This window comes from Sprattus sprattus (assembly GCF_963457725.1).
Source record: "Sprattus sprattus genome assembly, chromosome: 17".
NCBI classification, from domain to species: domain Eukaryota; kingdom Metazoa; phylum Chordata; class Actinopteri; order Clupeiformes; family Clupeidae; genus Sprattus; species Sprattus sprattus.
In genome coordinates, this window is record NC_137915.1 from 18424659 (window position 1) to 18439658 (window position 15000).

At 43.8% G+C, this 15000-nt stretch overlaps 1 protein-coding gene across 1 annotated transcript in view; it reads left to right on the forward strand.

Annotated features, from left to right (window-relative positions):
- The first annotated feature begins 3352 nt into the window (after positions 1-3352).
- Positions 3353-15000, forward strand: part of LOC308378535 (receptor-type tyrosine-protein phosphatase mu-like) — a 172529-nt gene continuing 160881 nt past the window's right edge. The window contains exon 1 of the mRNA XM_080855476.1: positions 3353-3581. Coding sequence (XP_080711602.1) covers positions 3509-3581 — 73 coding nt within the window. The 5' untranslated portion in view covers positions 3353-3508. The remainder of the gene's footprint in view (positions 3582-15000) is intronic.

A 15000-nucleotide genomic window follows, 5' to 3' on the forward strand; every position in this document is an offset into this window, starting at 1 on the left:
AATTGGATTAGATTGCTCTCTCAGGACGTGATCAAAGATACCATGTCTCTGTATAATGATCTCTTATTGATGTTGACATAACCTAATTGAGTTGATGCTTGGTGCCTTGCACCTTCAAGCACTCTGAGCCTCAGCCACAGAGATTCAAGGTTTAGCCCAGTACTGATGTGGGCAAAACTGAACAGAAAGAACCTTTATTTTTTTTTTTCATTTCACAAAGTCATATATGTGACAATACCTTGGATCAGTTGCAATATGTCTGGAAATGAAAATACAATTCTTATAGCCATTTTGATAAAGCAGAAATCCCACATCCGGTCTCAAAGGCCAACAGTAGAAACAGAACAAAATAAATCCAGGGATGTCTGTCTGGAAATACATGCTGAGATCAACTCTATACTCTTCATAAGAATTAACTTATTACAGTAATGTTTTGTTTTCAAATATATCTAAAGCAAGCTCATTGTTACCTTCACAAGAATATGTTGCAATGAATAAACGATTTTAGTGAATTTTATTTTTAAAGTTAAAGAATGAGTATGGCAGCCAGTTCCTGTGTTACAAAGTGTTATTCCGTACTGTGAAGTGTCTATTGCACACCTACCCTATTTCTTTCCCCCTGAAGCATGTGTGCATGTGTTTTACCCTACCTGTAACTTTCAACTTTACTATTGAAAAAGCACAGCTATACAAACAATAGAAGGCCTCAGGGTCCCATATAAGATGACCCAATTAACCCACATGGGGTCCCACATTGATGGAACATCGGGAAGGTGCCATGAATGTCCTCTGCATGGACAAGGCTATTTCACTGATACACTGATGATAAATGACCATTGTGAGAAGTGTTCCCTCTAGTGGCCATATGACTTAAGTCAAGCAACATGTAACTTGAAATGGATCATTCTGCTTATGGCCAATGGAGGAGCCTAGGGTATTGACGCTGGAAACCCCTTTTGATAGTAACCTCTGAAATCACCTTAAAAACTGAAAATGTTTTAAAATTTGTATCAATATAAAAAAGATTATACAGCTATTTCCATGTATTAGGTGTGATAAGGTCCATAGTTATATCACCATACTCTAAACGCAATCATATGTGTATATTGTGGTGGATGGGAGTCATGGAATATAGAGGAAGGGCTGTTATATTTTCTTTCCAGTGTTGTTTACAGTTATATGTTTTGTTGGAGAATTAACCCTGGATTCTTCTCTAAGCTACAGCTCTCTTTGTGACCAGGGACCGATTCCTATTGATTGGGAACACCACAGGGAGTCGATGGGCCTTGTCTACAGGAGTACATAATTATATATGAAAGTGTCACAGGACTCTGACCTGGAACAATAGCACTGAGACCGTTGTGACGGTGGAGCTTTGGTGGCCTGCTGTGGATGAGCAACCCCAACAAATCCCTTTGCTTTAGATGGCGTGCTCTGATAAGGCTAGAGAAACTTACCTGTAGATCATTTCCATTTGGGCTCCATCCTGTGCTCTGTGTTTTGCTCCACTGGCATAAAACATAATCTTAACAATTACTTACACCTAACTTTTCATAATGACTAGATTCACTTTGTCAAAACATTTGGGATTTTGCCAGTTATTAACAGATGTGTTGCATGCTGCCATGGAAATTGTGCTTTACAAACTGCACTTAATGATTATAAATCTTCTCCCATTACTTTCATTTGCCTTGGTAGGTCAAGTGAAGGCTTGTATTATGTGGAAAGTTATAGTACATTCTGATTTCAAATAAGAAGAGTTGTTTGCTTTTGGCTGCATGTCTTTTGTCTGGTGCTAGAGTCAGTGCTGCTCATGAGAGTCAACTGAGCAATATCCTGGACTATATTAGCATTTAAATGGAAACCCCTTATAACGATTCAAATAGACGGGTGAGGGATCCCTAACATGTTTTTGTACCTCTTGCACTGCAGATGTGAACTGTGTTTCCTTTGCTCATCTGAGGGTTCCACTCCATTGAGGACATTTAAGCAAAGGACAATTCTCCAATGATGTTCACCTCATGAAAGAATAGCTGAAGTGACTGCTCACAACTGGAAGTGAAGCAGCAGACCAACTTCACTAGATTAGGTTAGTGTTTGATTATGTTGCGTCCATGAGAATATTTTGGTTGAAGCCTGTGCCTTCAGGGGTTTCTGCTCCTTGCCAAGGCCAATTCCAACTGATTGGTGATCAGCGGTCTTAGTATGGTAGTTTCTGCAACTGGGGAAACAAGTTGGCCTCCTCATCATCAATTTTTTTTCCATGGAGCAGTGTTGATAAAAGTATGTGCATGTGTTAATTATATTTATATAATTATTTACTTATATTGATTTTGATATTTTTTCCCTGCCTGCTTTTGATAATTTAAATGTACAGTTTATGCTATGGTATAATAACCAGTTGGGATAAGTGGTTATTGCTGATCATACTTCAGGCATTTTCACAATTATGCATTGAATGATCATCATAACTTGAGTCTTATGAGGTTAAGGATTCCGGAGAGCTTTTGAATTCTAGTGCTTTGTTTTGCTTTGTGGCGCAGAGCACAGCGAATCTGCCACCGTCACCATAGCACTGAATGAGACAGTTTGCTGTCTCCCGTAGGATAAAAGAGAGCAACATAGCCCCCAGGCAAGATAGCGGGCCGCAAAGCGATAAACACATCGAAAAACAATCTTTGCAGCTAGCCAACTACATTCAGTCACATGGTATGTTTTAGAAAAAGAAAGAAAAAATGAAAGATATTCAGTTTAATTGGATATAATTGCCTTCCGGTAGTCATCTAGCATACATTAAAGGCCAGTGCACACCAAGCACCCAATATTGAAAAGTGATCATAAATCATCTGATGATGAGTAAACAATACGCTTGCGGCTGATTGCTTAATCATTCATTCATTATAACATTTTTATTTATTGTCTGTCCTTTATTGAGGACCGAGGGTGAATGAATCCACACCCTCTCCCTAAATCACACACACTTGTATTCAGAAGTGATTTAAACGCGGTAAAGTTGTTAGACATGTCTTGTACTACGGTGTTCTGTTGTCCACATCCACTAGCTTTTATCTATTATTTTGACATTTACCATTGCTATTTTTCGTCTAAAAACTAAGTTAGCACGAAACAGTTAACGAGATAACGTTTGAAACACTCAGTTGTATGTCTCCTCAGTGAATTAAGCCAAGTTAGATATAAATGACTATAACGTATCTGTGTGGCTCCCGAGGTGTCGCGGAGCGCATAATACCCCCTCTATCGGAGAGCGCTCAGTCTCCAGCCCTCTTCCCGTGCATGGTGACGTCAGACTCCTCTTGGCAGTCTGGAAGTCACTACGAGAGTGGAGCCGCTAGAAGGATACACAATTAACCAAGTAGGGAAAGAAGGAGAGGAGACATTCTCAGTGCCAGGCTTCGAACTGTAAAACTGGGAATATTTCCACCGCCACAGCGGAAGAGTAGCTCCGATTTTACCCCAAAACTGGGGTAGCGTCCGCGACACTCCCGCAATGGATAGAGTTTTAACTTGTCTCCTTGCTGCGGTCAGTTTACTGGTTTCAGTTCGAGGACAAGTATTCAAAGGTAAGACTTCTTATTACTTTGAAGTGTTGCAGAGTACAGAAAGCTCATTTGAAGTAACAAAGATTCCGTCAGTCGCCAGTGAAGGCTACTTGAAGTTATCGTTTTCGTCTGTGTATACACACGTAGTTCTTCGCCTTAGACAAGTTTATTGGTCATACTAATATATAGAGATCTTTTCATTGTTTAGGGGTTAAGTTCTGTATGGCGTTGTGATGGAATGTGGTGGCAGTAGTCAGAATAATGTTCGGTTTTTCGCCCCACAAATTGTTACTCTTACCCTCTCTTCTCAATGACGTGCTTCGACTTTGCGCAGCTTAAACTTTTAATTTAGTCAGCACTGTGGAATCTACAAGACCAAATTCAGCAGTATTATTATATGAAGGGTTCTTTCCATTTTGGAAACAGGGTGTGCAATTCAGAGAATACATAACTACCACGGTTCTGTCCCTTATAAGCGACGTAGTTCTTTATTCGTGTTTAGCTAGTTTGAGTCCGTGTTGTGTGTGGGAACTGTTTGAATTTAATCAGCTTCATCTGAAGTTCCTCTGAATCAAGAGTCTCACCGCTTCTAAACACAGAACAGGCTATGCATCCAATAAATGTCGCCTTTCTTCTAAACTGTTAAGTAGCCTTTACAATCAGTGTCTAATGCGATGAGAGCGCTGAGGTTTCGTTGTAAGTGTCTTATAGCTTGGAAGCCTAATCTTATCAATTCAAGCCGCTGCTTTTTATAGATGGCGATCTATTTTTATGCGGTTCGTAAAGGGGCAACCTATGTGTAGCCAGCTGGTGTTGTAACGCGTTGTTTGTTATTCAGATTTCACTTCAATTATTTGTTAAAAAATTAAGGCTACTTTATTTTGAGGTGTCTGTCAGTGCTTCTTGGCAACCTGCCAAAGTTAACAGGAAAAGGTTATTATAATGGAGTATAAAAACTCGATTGCAATGTATGGCATATGTGACTAAAGGTCTCGGTGTTAGTCAGCCTTTTGTGTAACTGTACAAAACCTACTTTATCGCAGTTACACTTGGTTTGGGCATTTGTAATATTTTCAGTCAGCCACTTAATACTTTGACTTAAAGTCAATGATTGGAAGTCTGTCTGAGGTGTTCTTTTTTTTATTTGAGATAGAACTGACATGAACTGGAAGAAGATACAACTTTGCGATTGTTTCTGTTATATCAATTTTGCACACCAGTAAACATTAGTTTACAGGTTAGTCTACTCAATGTTGGTCTGAATCTATTCCGTTTCGCTTGGGTACTTTTAAGGCAGTGTGGTTAAGTTTCTGTAACTATGTCTAGGCTATCTTTTCTTCATCACCAAATGTAACCAAATTTGTCTAGGCAGCATGCTTCTCATTTTTCTGATAGATCACAAAACGTTACAGGCTACTAGCAACTCTTTGTCATTAAATTAAGTTGTATTAATGAACATAACTGGCATATGTAAACATCAAACCCAAAACATCCAAGTTAGTCGAGTTATAATGAGAAGTCCTCAGCTCCGAGTTACCACTAGCCTTCTTATCTGTCTCTAAACCGAACAAACCAAGAGTGAAGTCACTTCGAATGATGCAGTGCTGTTCATCCTCTGTCAAACGGTTGGTCTCCCGTTTTTTGAGAGGGTCGGCCTGATGGTGGCAGCATCGCTTACATATAGGCTAGGCACACAGTACAATAGTTGCTATGAGTGAGGAGACATTGTTCGGAGCTCTTCAAATAACTTCTCATAGGCATTCATATTGAAATAATAAATATACCCATATTTTGAGCAACTAAGATGAATTCATTATGCTGTGCAAATGCTCGCTGTATTTACTTGTCAATTGGGGAAGCTAAATGAAAGGAACCGAACTGGCAGTGAAATTAAAAATGCAAATCGTGTTCGGCTTTTTATTTAGTTAAAATGTATTACTAACACAGTAGGCTAATTAAAAAGAAGCGGCAGTAGTTATTGTCCCAAAATGTTCTATGGCTGCAATCACAATCCCCACATGGATAACCGTTTAGTTTTCTGATAATGCTTGCGAGGAAAGATTTATTATTGTAGAATACGTTTTAATTCTACACACGAAATGCTGAAACTCCCATTAAAACCGCGGCCCAACTAGCAATTCTCCAGGAGTTGTTACTAGCAGCTCCGCTCATGTTGACCCTGATATGAAGGCCCGACTTTGCGCCCCTGGAGAATATTTTGACTCGTGACAAGGAAACACAGGATATCCTCTCAGGTTTTACCGCCTGTGCAGCCTTTTACTGCGTCTTCCGTGGATTGAAAGCTATAATTGTGTTTTTTTTTTTTACCAAGCGGTAGATATGTCATTGTGCGTCGTGGTCATTGTTCTCTTTGCTGAACTTTTTGACCAGGCCTAGTTCCTTTAGATCAGACGTGTGCTCACACACGAGGCCGGATTATTAAAGAATTTGTCCTCTCAGCTGAAGCCGTTGAGCAGAGTTTTTAATTGTGCCAGGGGGGACTGCATCTCTGTGAATCAGTGGGGAATAAAATTGAATCTCTGCATTGGCTACAGAGAAATTACTCTCTTTGGACTCTCTTTGTACAACAAGAATAACACTTACTCTCATTATAAAATTCCTCTCAGGCTCAGATCATTGCACTCTATTTGCCACCGCCTTTTTCTGTGCAATCAGTTGATGTCCATTGGCTTAAAGAACTTACTGTGGGCTCTTTCCTGTCCATCTTACTGACACTTCAGCCATGTCACCCACCCTGGTAGCTTTTCAGCATGCTGTTGTAGAATTCCATATATGCCGTATTTGTTGTGGTGGCAGAATGCAAACAGTTCTATCACTCTGTCTGACCTGCTTCACTCCCACAGCCTTCTCCCAGTCCACCTACACGGTGTCCTCGGCTGGCTGCTGGTCGAAGAGCTGGTGGGCAGCAGAGCTAGGGTAGGGCTAGGACACAGGCCGATACAAAGCTGTCAGTTTGACCGCATCGGGAACCGTAATCACCCATTAGACTGCACAACTGCGCTAAAGATGCTGAGCAAACGCGGCCGAAGCTAATTAAAGCCGGCCCTGTCTTTCCTGTTGGGAAAACGTGAGCGCCGAACAGCTAATGAATCATCCGCATACAACCGTCAGGGCCGCACAGAGCAGCACGAGGTGGCCAGGTGGTCTGCCAGTTGATTGCACAGTGCACTCCCGTCAGGCTCCACAAAGGCGACTGCTGATAAAACAGTCCTGGATGCGATCAAGTCCTCTTTTCTCAATAGCTGCAGCTGGATACCCGCATCACATTCCTTTGTAGGTGACTGTGTCAGTCCGGGAGCTGAGAAAAACATGGCTAATTAATCCACAAAGGGCCAACAGCGGCCTAATTTCATGTGGGCTTTTGATGGGATGATATGGGAGGGAGGTAGTCTCCCTCTGTCATGAAAGGAAAAAGGCAGGCCTCTGTTTCCCGTTGCTGACATCTTATTTTTGCAGGTGACACACTTTGAGCAGGTGGCTGAGATCCCGTGTGGCGGTCTCTCTCCTTTTAATTCCCTTTTCCTAGTGTATGACCACAGGCAAATATTTCCATTACTGTCAGCCTGCATCTGCGGAAAGCTCCGGATTCATTATGCCTCTTCTCCCCTGGGTTGTTAACGGTGTGCGGGCCTAGTTTGACTTCGAAGTGTTGTTCTCTTAAATGTTCGTCTGGCCTAATTAACGAGCCGAAAATCCATTGTTTCATCGGAGGAAGCTGTGAAATGGTGTTCGACACTCTCATGCTTCAGACAGGAAATGTGTCCAGGTCACCTCATTGTGGCCTTAACAACGTGTGCGTCAGAGACATGGTAGAGAGGATGAGTAAGTAGTCTTTACAAGAACACCCCATCTGTCTAAAACCAGCGAAGAGACAGTGCCCTTCAAAATAGGGTTACTTTGCTCTCATTTTGTGCAGTTTCTAATTGTTGCCAAGTACTTCCATGGCCAGTTATAATCCTCACATTTGTGTCTGAACTAAATAGAGGAGGAATAAATATTTGCCTCGGATTCAAGGACCATGTATTGCCAATTCTTGAGAAAATAATTTATTTATTTTTTATAATGACAGTTTAATTATTTTGGGTACTTTTGGGGCACACTGGCTAAATGTATTGCCCAGCTAGAAGAGGGCAAGGATTTTGAATGGATCTTTATTAGTCATTTTAATTGCGGACGGGGGAAGGGTGAGTGTTGTGTGCAGGCTGGTCTTTAGATAGGGGACGACAAAGTGTTTGATGTTGACTGATGAAATTCACAGCTTAGTGTGGCCTCTCGGAATGTTGCCCATCCCATTAACATAAGTTTGTCATGTTTGTCGTTGTATTTGGCCTCCAACCCCCAGCTCTCTTCACCCTTAACCAGCTAAGAAAGGCTTTAATTAGATCTCATCAACTTTACCCTGAGAGGGAATAGAGAGATGTCAAATCGATGTCAGAAACATGGCAAAACACACTTTTGCACCATATTTTGACTTTATTCAAACAATTATTGAATATACATATTTAACACAAGGGTATCCCATCATTGCCCTGGCTGTCGTGGTGTCCCTGGTTTGTGCTACACAACTTCTTCACCCTCTCGTCCATGAATAGTGTAATTAACGGCCCGCATTCTGCCTTGAAAGCCCTGTCTTAAGCCCGCTAAAACCTAATCTACCACACTGAGCGGTAGGTTCAGGAGTGGATAGGGGTGGATTTAATAGTATTAATAGCACCATCAGTGAGTGGCCACATTCTACCTGTCATCTCCCAGGGGCCCATAACAGCCCTGATAACAGCACTGAATTCTGGGAAACCAGGAAGTGCCTGTGTTTTCTCTGCCTGACACGCTGAAATAACGGCCAGAGCAGAACTGTGTTAGTGTTTTTCCACAACACAGGCCCCACCTTCCTCCTCTATGGGCATAACTCTCTTAATAACAGAAACCCCTCATGGCAGTGCCTCGACAAGTGTTCTGAGGGGAAATGAATAGTGAAACATTGCTCATTTCAGAATCTGAACTCTCTCTGTTTGTCTGTCTTGGCAGTTACTGTAATTATTTTTCCTTCCGAACTTAGGCGGCACCACTGAGTCTCTGAATATAGATAATGAAAAGAGCTTTATAATGAACGACTCCCACGAATAGCACTGAGGCTTCGCCCGTCTCAGTTAGGATGCATTTTATGGACACTTTCAAAAGCAGGAGCAGGCCACCAACACACTGTATGGGGTTCTGCTTGCTGTTTGTGTCTTGCAGCTATAAGACGTCTCATTCGAATCTGGTTTAAAGAGGCTTAGAGAGGCCCCATATGAGCTAAAAACGCAGACGGACGCCACGAGGGGACCATTGTGAGGCAGGAGTTGCTGAATGTGCACCTCCATATCTGAGTGGGGGGGATTAATCGCTGTAAGGGTCAGCGGCCCTCCATATTAAATATCGCCGCCTGAGATGCTTGCCAAAGGCTGGAGTTAATCCAGGAGCCATGCAGAGTAGTGGCTGGTATTAAGACAAGGCGCAAAAAACAATAAGCCTAAGGGGGAAACGATACAAGCAATAATCAAATCCCTCCAACTGTCAGAGGTGTTTTGGGGAGAAGTGGGAGGGGGTTGGTGGGCGTAGGAGGGTGGTTCTCTGAAATTCCTAGCAGTTGTGGGGTCTGGCTGGGCTGTGGGTGGGGGAAGGGAAAGTCGAGAGCACCTCAAGAAGAGTTTCTGTGTTCTCTGTCACATTGCATAGGTTAGAGTGGAAAAGCTTTTGAGAAACTTTGCTGCAGTTGGTTATCATTGGGAGCCAAAAAGCTGAAGGTATGAATAGTTGACACGTTTTTTTAGGCTCACAGTAGGACACCTCTTCTACCTTACGCTTTCTCTAGGCACCGCAGGTGTTGCTCGTGGTGTTGTCTACCAGCGATGGGAAGTAGGAGAAAGCCTCTGGAACATTCTGAAATATTCTCAAATATGTGTTCAAAGGCAGGGGGACTGTAAATATTTCATTGCGCATTATATTTCATCATTAGCATTATCGTAATTATCATAACTGTCCCAGGCACTTGTCCAAGAGGATCCATGTATGTGCATATAGCAGTGGGAGATGAAAGCAAGCACTTTATAGACCACAGGCACTAATGGGGTAGAGCAAATGGGGAATAGGCTGTGTGAACAGCGGGGTTGCCAGAGGGGGATCGAGCTAGCATACCCCTGAGAAGTGTGCTTAACCCATATCGCTACAATAAATATGCAGCTGAATCTATGAATTATATGGTAATTGTTCGCTGAATTGGCCAACTTGCGTGCTGCGAAGAATGGCGTCCTGCAGGAGTGGAAGAAAAATCACAGTAGATAATTGGGCAGGGCTCGTTCTGTTAAAGGAGAGAAGGGAATTAATCTGAACAATAACATTTTCATCACAGAAGATGATATATCTATCTATCTATCTATCTATCTATCTATCTATCTATCTATCTATCTATCTATCCATATATCTGTCTCACTTTGAAGTGCAAATGTTATTTTCCAGTCGTGTGTATGTGTATGTGTATGCCTGTGCCAGTTTGTGTGTGTACAGTACACCTTGTCACATATCTTTGTACAGTCACCTGAGTTTGTGGGTCCTGCTTTTTTGGGTCATAGTTTCTCCTCGGACCTCTGTGTAACTGAGTATTTATGGTTTTATGAAGGACCCCAGGGCTGGGGCTGATACTCTGTACCCCATATTTCATCTGTCCTTGATTGATGAGCCTGCGTATGTATGTCATCCAGTTATAAGCTGCGAGAGCAGGGGAGCATTTGCAAGGAACATGGGAGATGTCCCTTGTGGTTTGGCCAATGTTAAGTGAGGTTAAGAGTACTTTCAAAAATTAGAACAGTTGTGCCTTTTAGGGCTAAACTAGTTATCAGAAGGAAGGAGGTCCAGCAGCAGAAGAAAAAAAGCAGGCCAGGTCCTTCTCCTGGTGTTTCTGGGACTCACTGTCATTGTGCAGTTCAAAACTAGATGGGCCATTCTGATTGGGTAAAATTAGCCAGGGCTTCTATTTTCTGAATAATGTTTATCTTTAGAATCATGGTTCTCCTCCCCCGGTTCCCATTCAGAGTGCACTGAAGAAAATATCTAAGCGATATCTTTGAGGTTATTTATGACGTTCAGGGAGTACAGTGCGAGTCATAGTCAGTTTGTTGCCTGTTGCTGAGGTCACAATAGGCATTTCAGGCCTCACAAGGAGCATTCCTTGTGTGGAATCCAAACATAATTATCCAAACATTTACGGACTTCAGCACTGCGCCATTTCATTCTTAACCTTCCCCAGCTCAGCCCCCATAGCCCCCCCACCCGCCCAAGAGAATTACAACACAGTTTGTCCATCAAGGGTCCTTGAGTAGAATGTTGACTGCAGGAGGTCATTTGTGCAACATGAGGAGAAGTCGTGGGGGGTTCCTGCACCAGAATGATCTCGACATTTTGACTTGACTGATTTTTTTTAGCTGCTTGGATCTCAGCACGTTTGTCAAAAACCCCATCCCCCTTTAGGATAGGAAGCCCAGTCTTGCGGATCTCAGCAGCTGAAGACTGTGGCTGTCGTAATGAGGCTCGCGAGCATGGCCACCAGTGCAATAAAACAAGGCTCCTCGAGGTTCACCGACGAGACGGCAGCATGAAATAAGCCCTCCAAGAAGATAAACGAGGCAAATCTCAAATGGGCAAAATCCAATTGAAGGCAAATTGGGCAAATCCCTCTCAGTTTAGATCGGTCTGAGAAAAAAGCCGTGCTGTGTGGTACAACTTGGGCATTGTGGGGGGGGGGGGAGCCTTTGTGATTTTTTTTCTGCCACTTGCTCAACTTTTTACTCCTAATTCCACCTAATCCCGCCACTGAAAGTGGAAACAAAGGCGTCTTGCAGAAGAATGTCCTCATTCGCTCTGCACAAATTGCACTGAGCCAGTGTTGATAAGACACTTGCATCTCAGAGATGGTGGGCTGTTTTGCATCTGCATGGACTGCTAACCCTGACCAGCTTCAGCACATTTCTCCATAGAGACATTCTGGTTGGCCGAGAGAGTCGCCCAGGCAACCAAACAGGCAGTGAGATAAGCAAAAACTCGGCTTGCATTGAAAACATCAGCTGAACAGACAGATAGGAAAAAAACACTGAGAGAATGGGACAGCCAGTGACACCGATAGCCAGGCTGTGTTGACTCGTGTTGGTAGGTAGACGCTGAGTCCAAAGCAGCCAGGAATGCAGATATCCCCCCTCCTTCTATATTTGGAACCTAGAATCTAAGAAGGGAGTAGAAGGAAAGAAGAGGAAAAACAAACAGACAGACAGACAGACAGACACACAGGCAAGGCAGGGAGGCAGGCAGATATGTTGGCATGCTGCAGGGGTCATGGAGCCCCAGGCTTTTCCACGGGCACTGCATTAACAAGGGCAGTCCCAGAAGGGCCCCTCCAGCTTAGCACCAGCCAGGTTTGCTGTAGACTCTCTCTCTCTGCCCAGAATCTCTCCGACAACCCCCCCCTCTCACCCCTCTCACCTCCTCTTCCCTCCCCACCACACCCCACGGCCCCAGGCTTAACCTCCCTAGACGCCGTGCTCCACCAGACTTAACACACATCATTTCAGCCCAGGCCTAGTGGTGCAGCAGCCCTGGCCCTTAGTTGACTCGCCTCGGCCCATGGATCGCTGAGAAGATGTGCTGAAACTACAGCTCCAATAAAGTTCGACTAAAGGATGTTTGTTTTGTTTCGTTTTTTTTGCGCCGTTGTTAAATTTCAGGGGTTGGATTTAAATGGCCGTCTGGTGTAAAGATTGTGTAGTGAAGACCAGCGATGTGTTTGCTGCAGTGTTTTGCTAACCGATAGCAAGTGTGACGGTTGCTAACACTCCATATCAGGGGTAATTAATTCTCTTCTCCTGGGGCAGGTGCATTTCACTAGGCTGGCATAAAAGGGCATAAAGTGGGTCATTATCTTTTCTCATTTTACCGTGGAGCACTGCACCCCTCCCTTAGCCCCTCCTAGCCAATTCACTGCTTGCCGTCCCTTATGCTAAGGCACAAAAAGATAATAACTCCCTTCTCCTCCCCAGCTCTCTGACTTCATGCTTTTCTAAGCCCAAAGGTTAAGGTCAAAGCCTTTCTGGTTGTTTGCAAGATGCACTTTTACAGCCTCTGTGCTACTAGCAGCACTGTGTGAAGCACAGGGATGTAGTATACACCCTCCACGTCCACCCACTTACTTTCTTAGCTTAAGCATAATGAAATCTTAAGGCATATGATGGTGTATAATCCACAAACAGTGATTCCACTGGGCTAGCCTCTATTTGTTTATTTATTTTTATTCTCAGATGCAGCATAGCAAATAATGAAGGAATATGTTTACCTTTAATTCTTCTCACCCTGGGAGATGGATTAAATCGGAACAGTTTGGTGTTGTTGTGAGGATTCTTAAGCGCTGCTTTTAGGCACGACCGGTCCCCCCTGGCCCCTGCGGTGGATTTAGCTTTGCACGGCTGAATAGGGAGGTCTTTCATGGCTAATAGGGCCGCGCATGGCAGGACGCAGCAGCCACACACGCCTTTTATTGGCTGTCTTTAGTTACCGGAGGAGAGGGAACATCAAACAGCAGGAGCTACCATCCTTGCTGCTTCAGGGAATGCAACACACACACAAACACACACTCATGCAAGTAGGCTAAACATACACATGCACACGCATACACACACACACACACACATACACACACACACACACATACACACACACACACACACACACACACACACACACACACACACACACATAGAAACAAAAACAGACCTACACCCACTAACTTCAACAAGTATGTGTGCACAAAATTTGTACATATATTTATGCAATTAGCCACACATGTAAATAGATACCTATCCCCCCTCACTACACACACACACACACACACACACACACACACACACACACACACAGCACACATACTAATGCCTGAATAAATAACACTGTGTCCTGCCAGAGACCTGAAAGGCTAGATGTGACTGCCATTCAAAACCGCTGTCCTCTAGCCGCTAGTCTGATTTTACTCTCCCTAGATCCCTCCCCCATATGCCGTGACCCCCCTCTGCTCTCCGGGGACTATTTAGCCTCATATAACCCTCCTCATCCCCCTTCTCCCCTCTCTTCCACATACACAGACACAGAAACCTACATTGGCAAGGGGATGTGTGGTCGCACATACACACACACACACGCAAACAGACACACACATACCTACACTGGCGAGGGGAAGTGTGGTCGCACACACACACACACACACACACACACACACAAACACACCCACACAGACACACACACACACACACACACACACACACACACACACACACACACACACACACACATGTCCACTGTCGACGGGGGTGTGTGGTTGCTTTCCCCTGAAGACTCCCAGAGAGGTGTCAGGGCCAGACACTGATATGCTTTGGCGTGGGCCTGCTCGCCCCACCATGGATTTAGAGGCCGTGAGGTTCCCTCAGGTTAGCCTTCTTTTTTTACACATTCTTCAGAGGAGTGGAGGAGACATCAAAATCTTACTTCTTATTCTTTTCTTTTTTTTCCCTGATCCAAATCCCTCTCTTAAGCTCTTGGTCGGGAGGTGAGAGAGGAGAAGAAAAAAAACTCTCAATCTCTCTCCCTGTGCTCTTGTCTGCTTTCACCTGACTATCATAAGACTCCAGTGGTACGCTTGCTTCCCATCAGGATTTCAACTTTTTTCCCCTGTCTGTACAGACGTCAGGCTCTGTGTAAGATCTCAATGCTGTTTCTAAGAGGATACAAACATCACCATAGAGACATCTGTCCAAAAGCAGTCTGCAGCTTTCACTGTTGTTAGGAGGGGTTAGAGGCATGGTTTCCAAAAACTGTCAAAAACACATGTTTAACCCATGAATGAAAGTCAATGAGATATAAGAAACTCATGCTGGTGATATCTCTGTGATCTTTGTTTACTATTTCCAAACCAAGGGAACTTATAAGTTTAAAGCACATCCCACAGGCTCATTAAAAACACGTTTTTTAGTGTTAATTATATATTCTTTGTTACTCAGTTTAACAGATGTGACACAGATGAAGTCTAATTACCTCTCTACGTCATAGATCTACAGTAAAACCATTGGTGGCCCTGCTACCCCAAGTCATTTGATTGTATGCATCTTGACTCCATGTCAGGCTGTGCGTTTGCTTAATAAATGGGTTTGGGATGAGCTGAAAGCTGTGGATAGATGTCCTGGTAGGCGCTGATATCTCCCCACATGGGTGGTGAGCACTTCGAAAAGTGACGGTTTAATGAAGCTGTGCCACGGATAATTGCGGCTGAGAACGTGGCGAGGGGTCTGCGGATGCCTGTCACCAGCCCCTACGCCGAACAATGGCCACATCGCTCCTGTGTCAGTGAGCC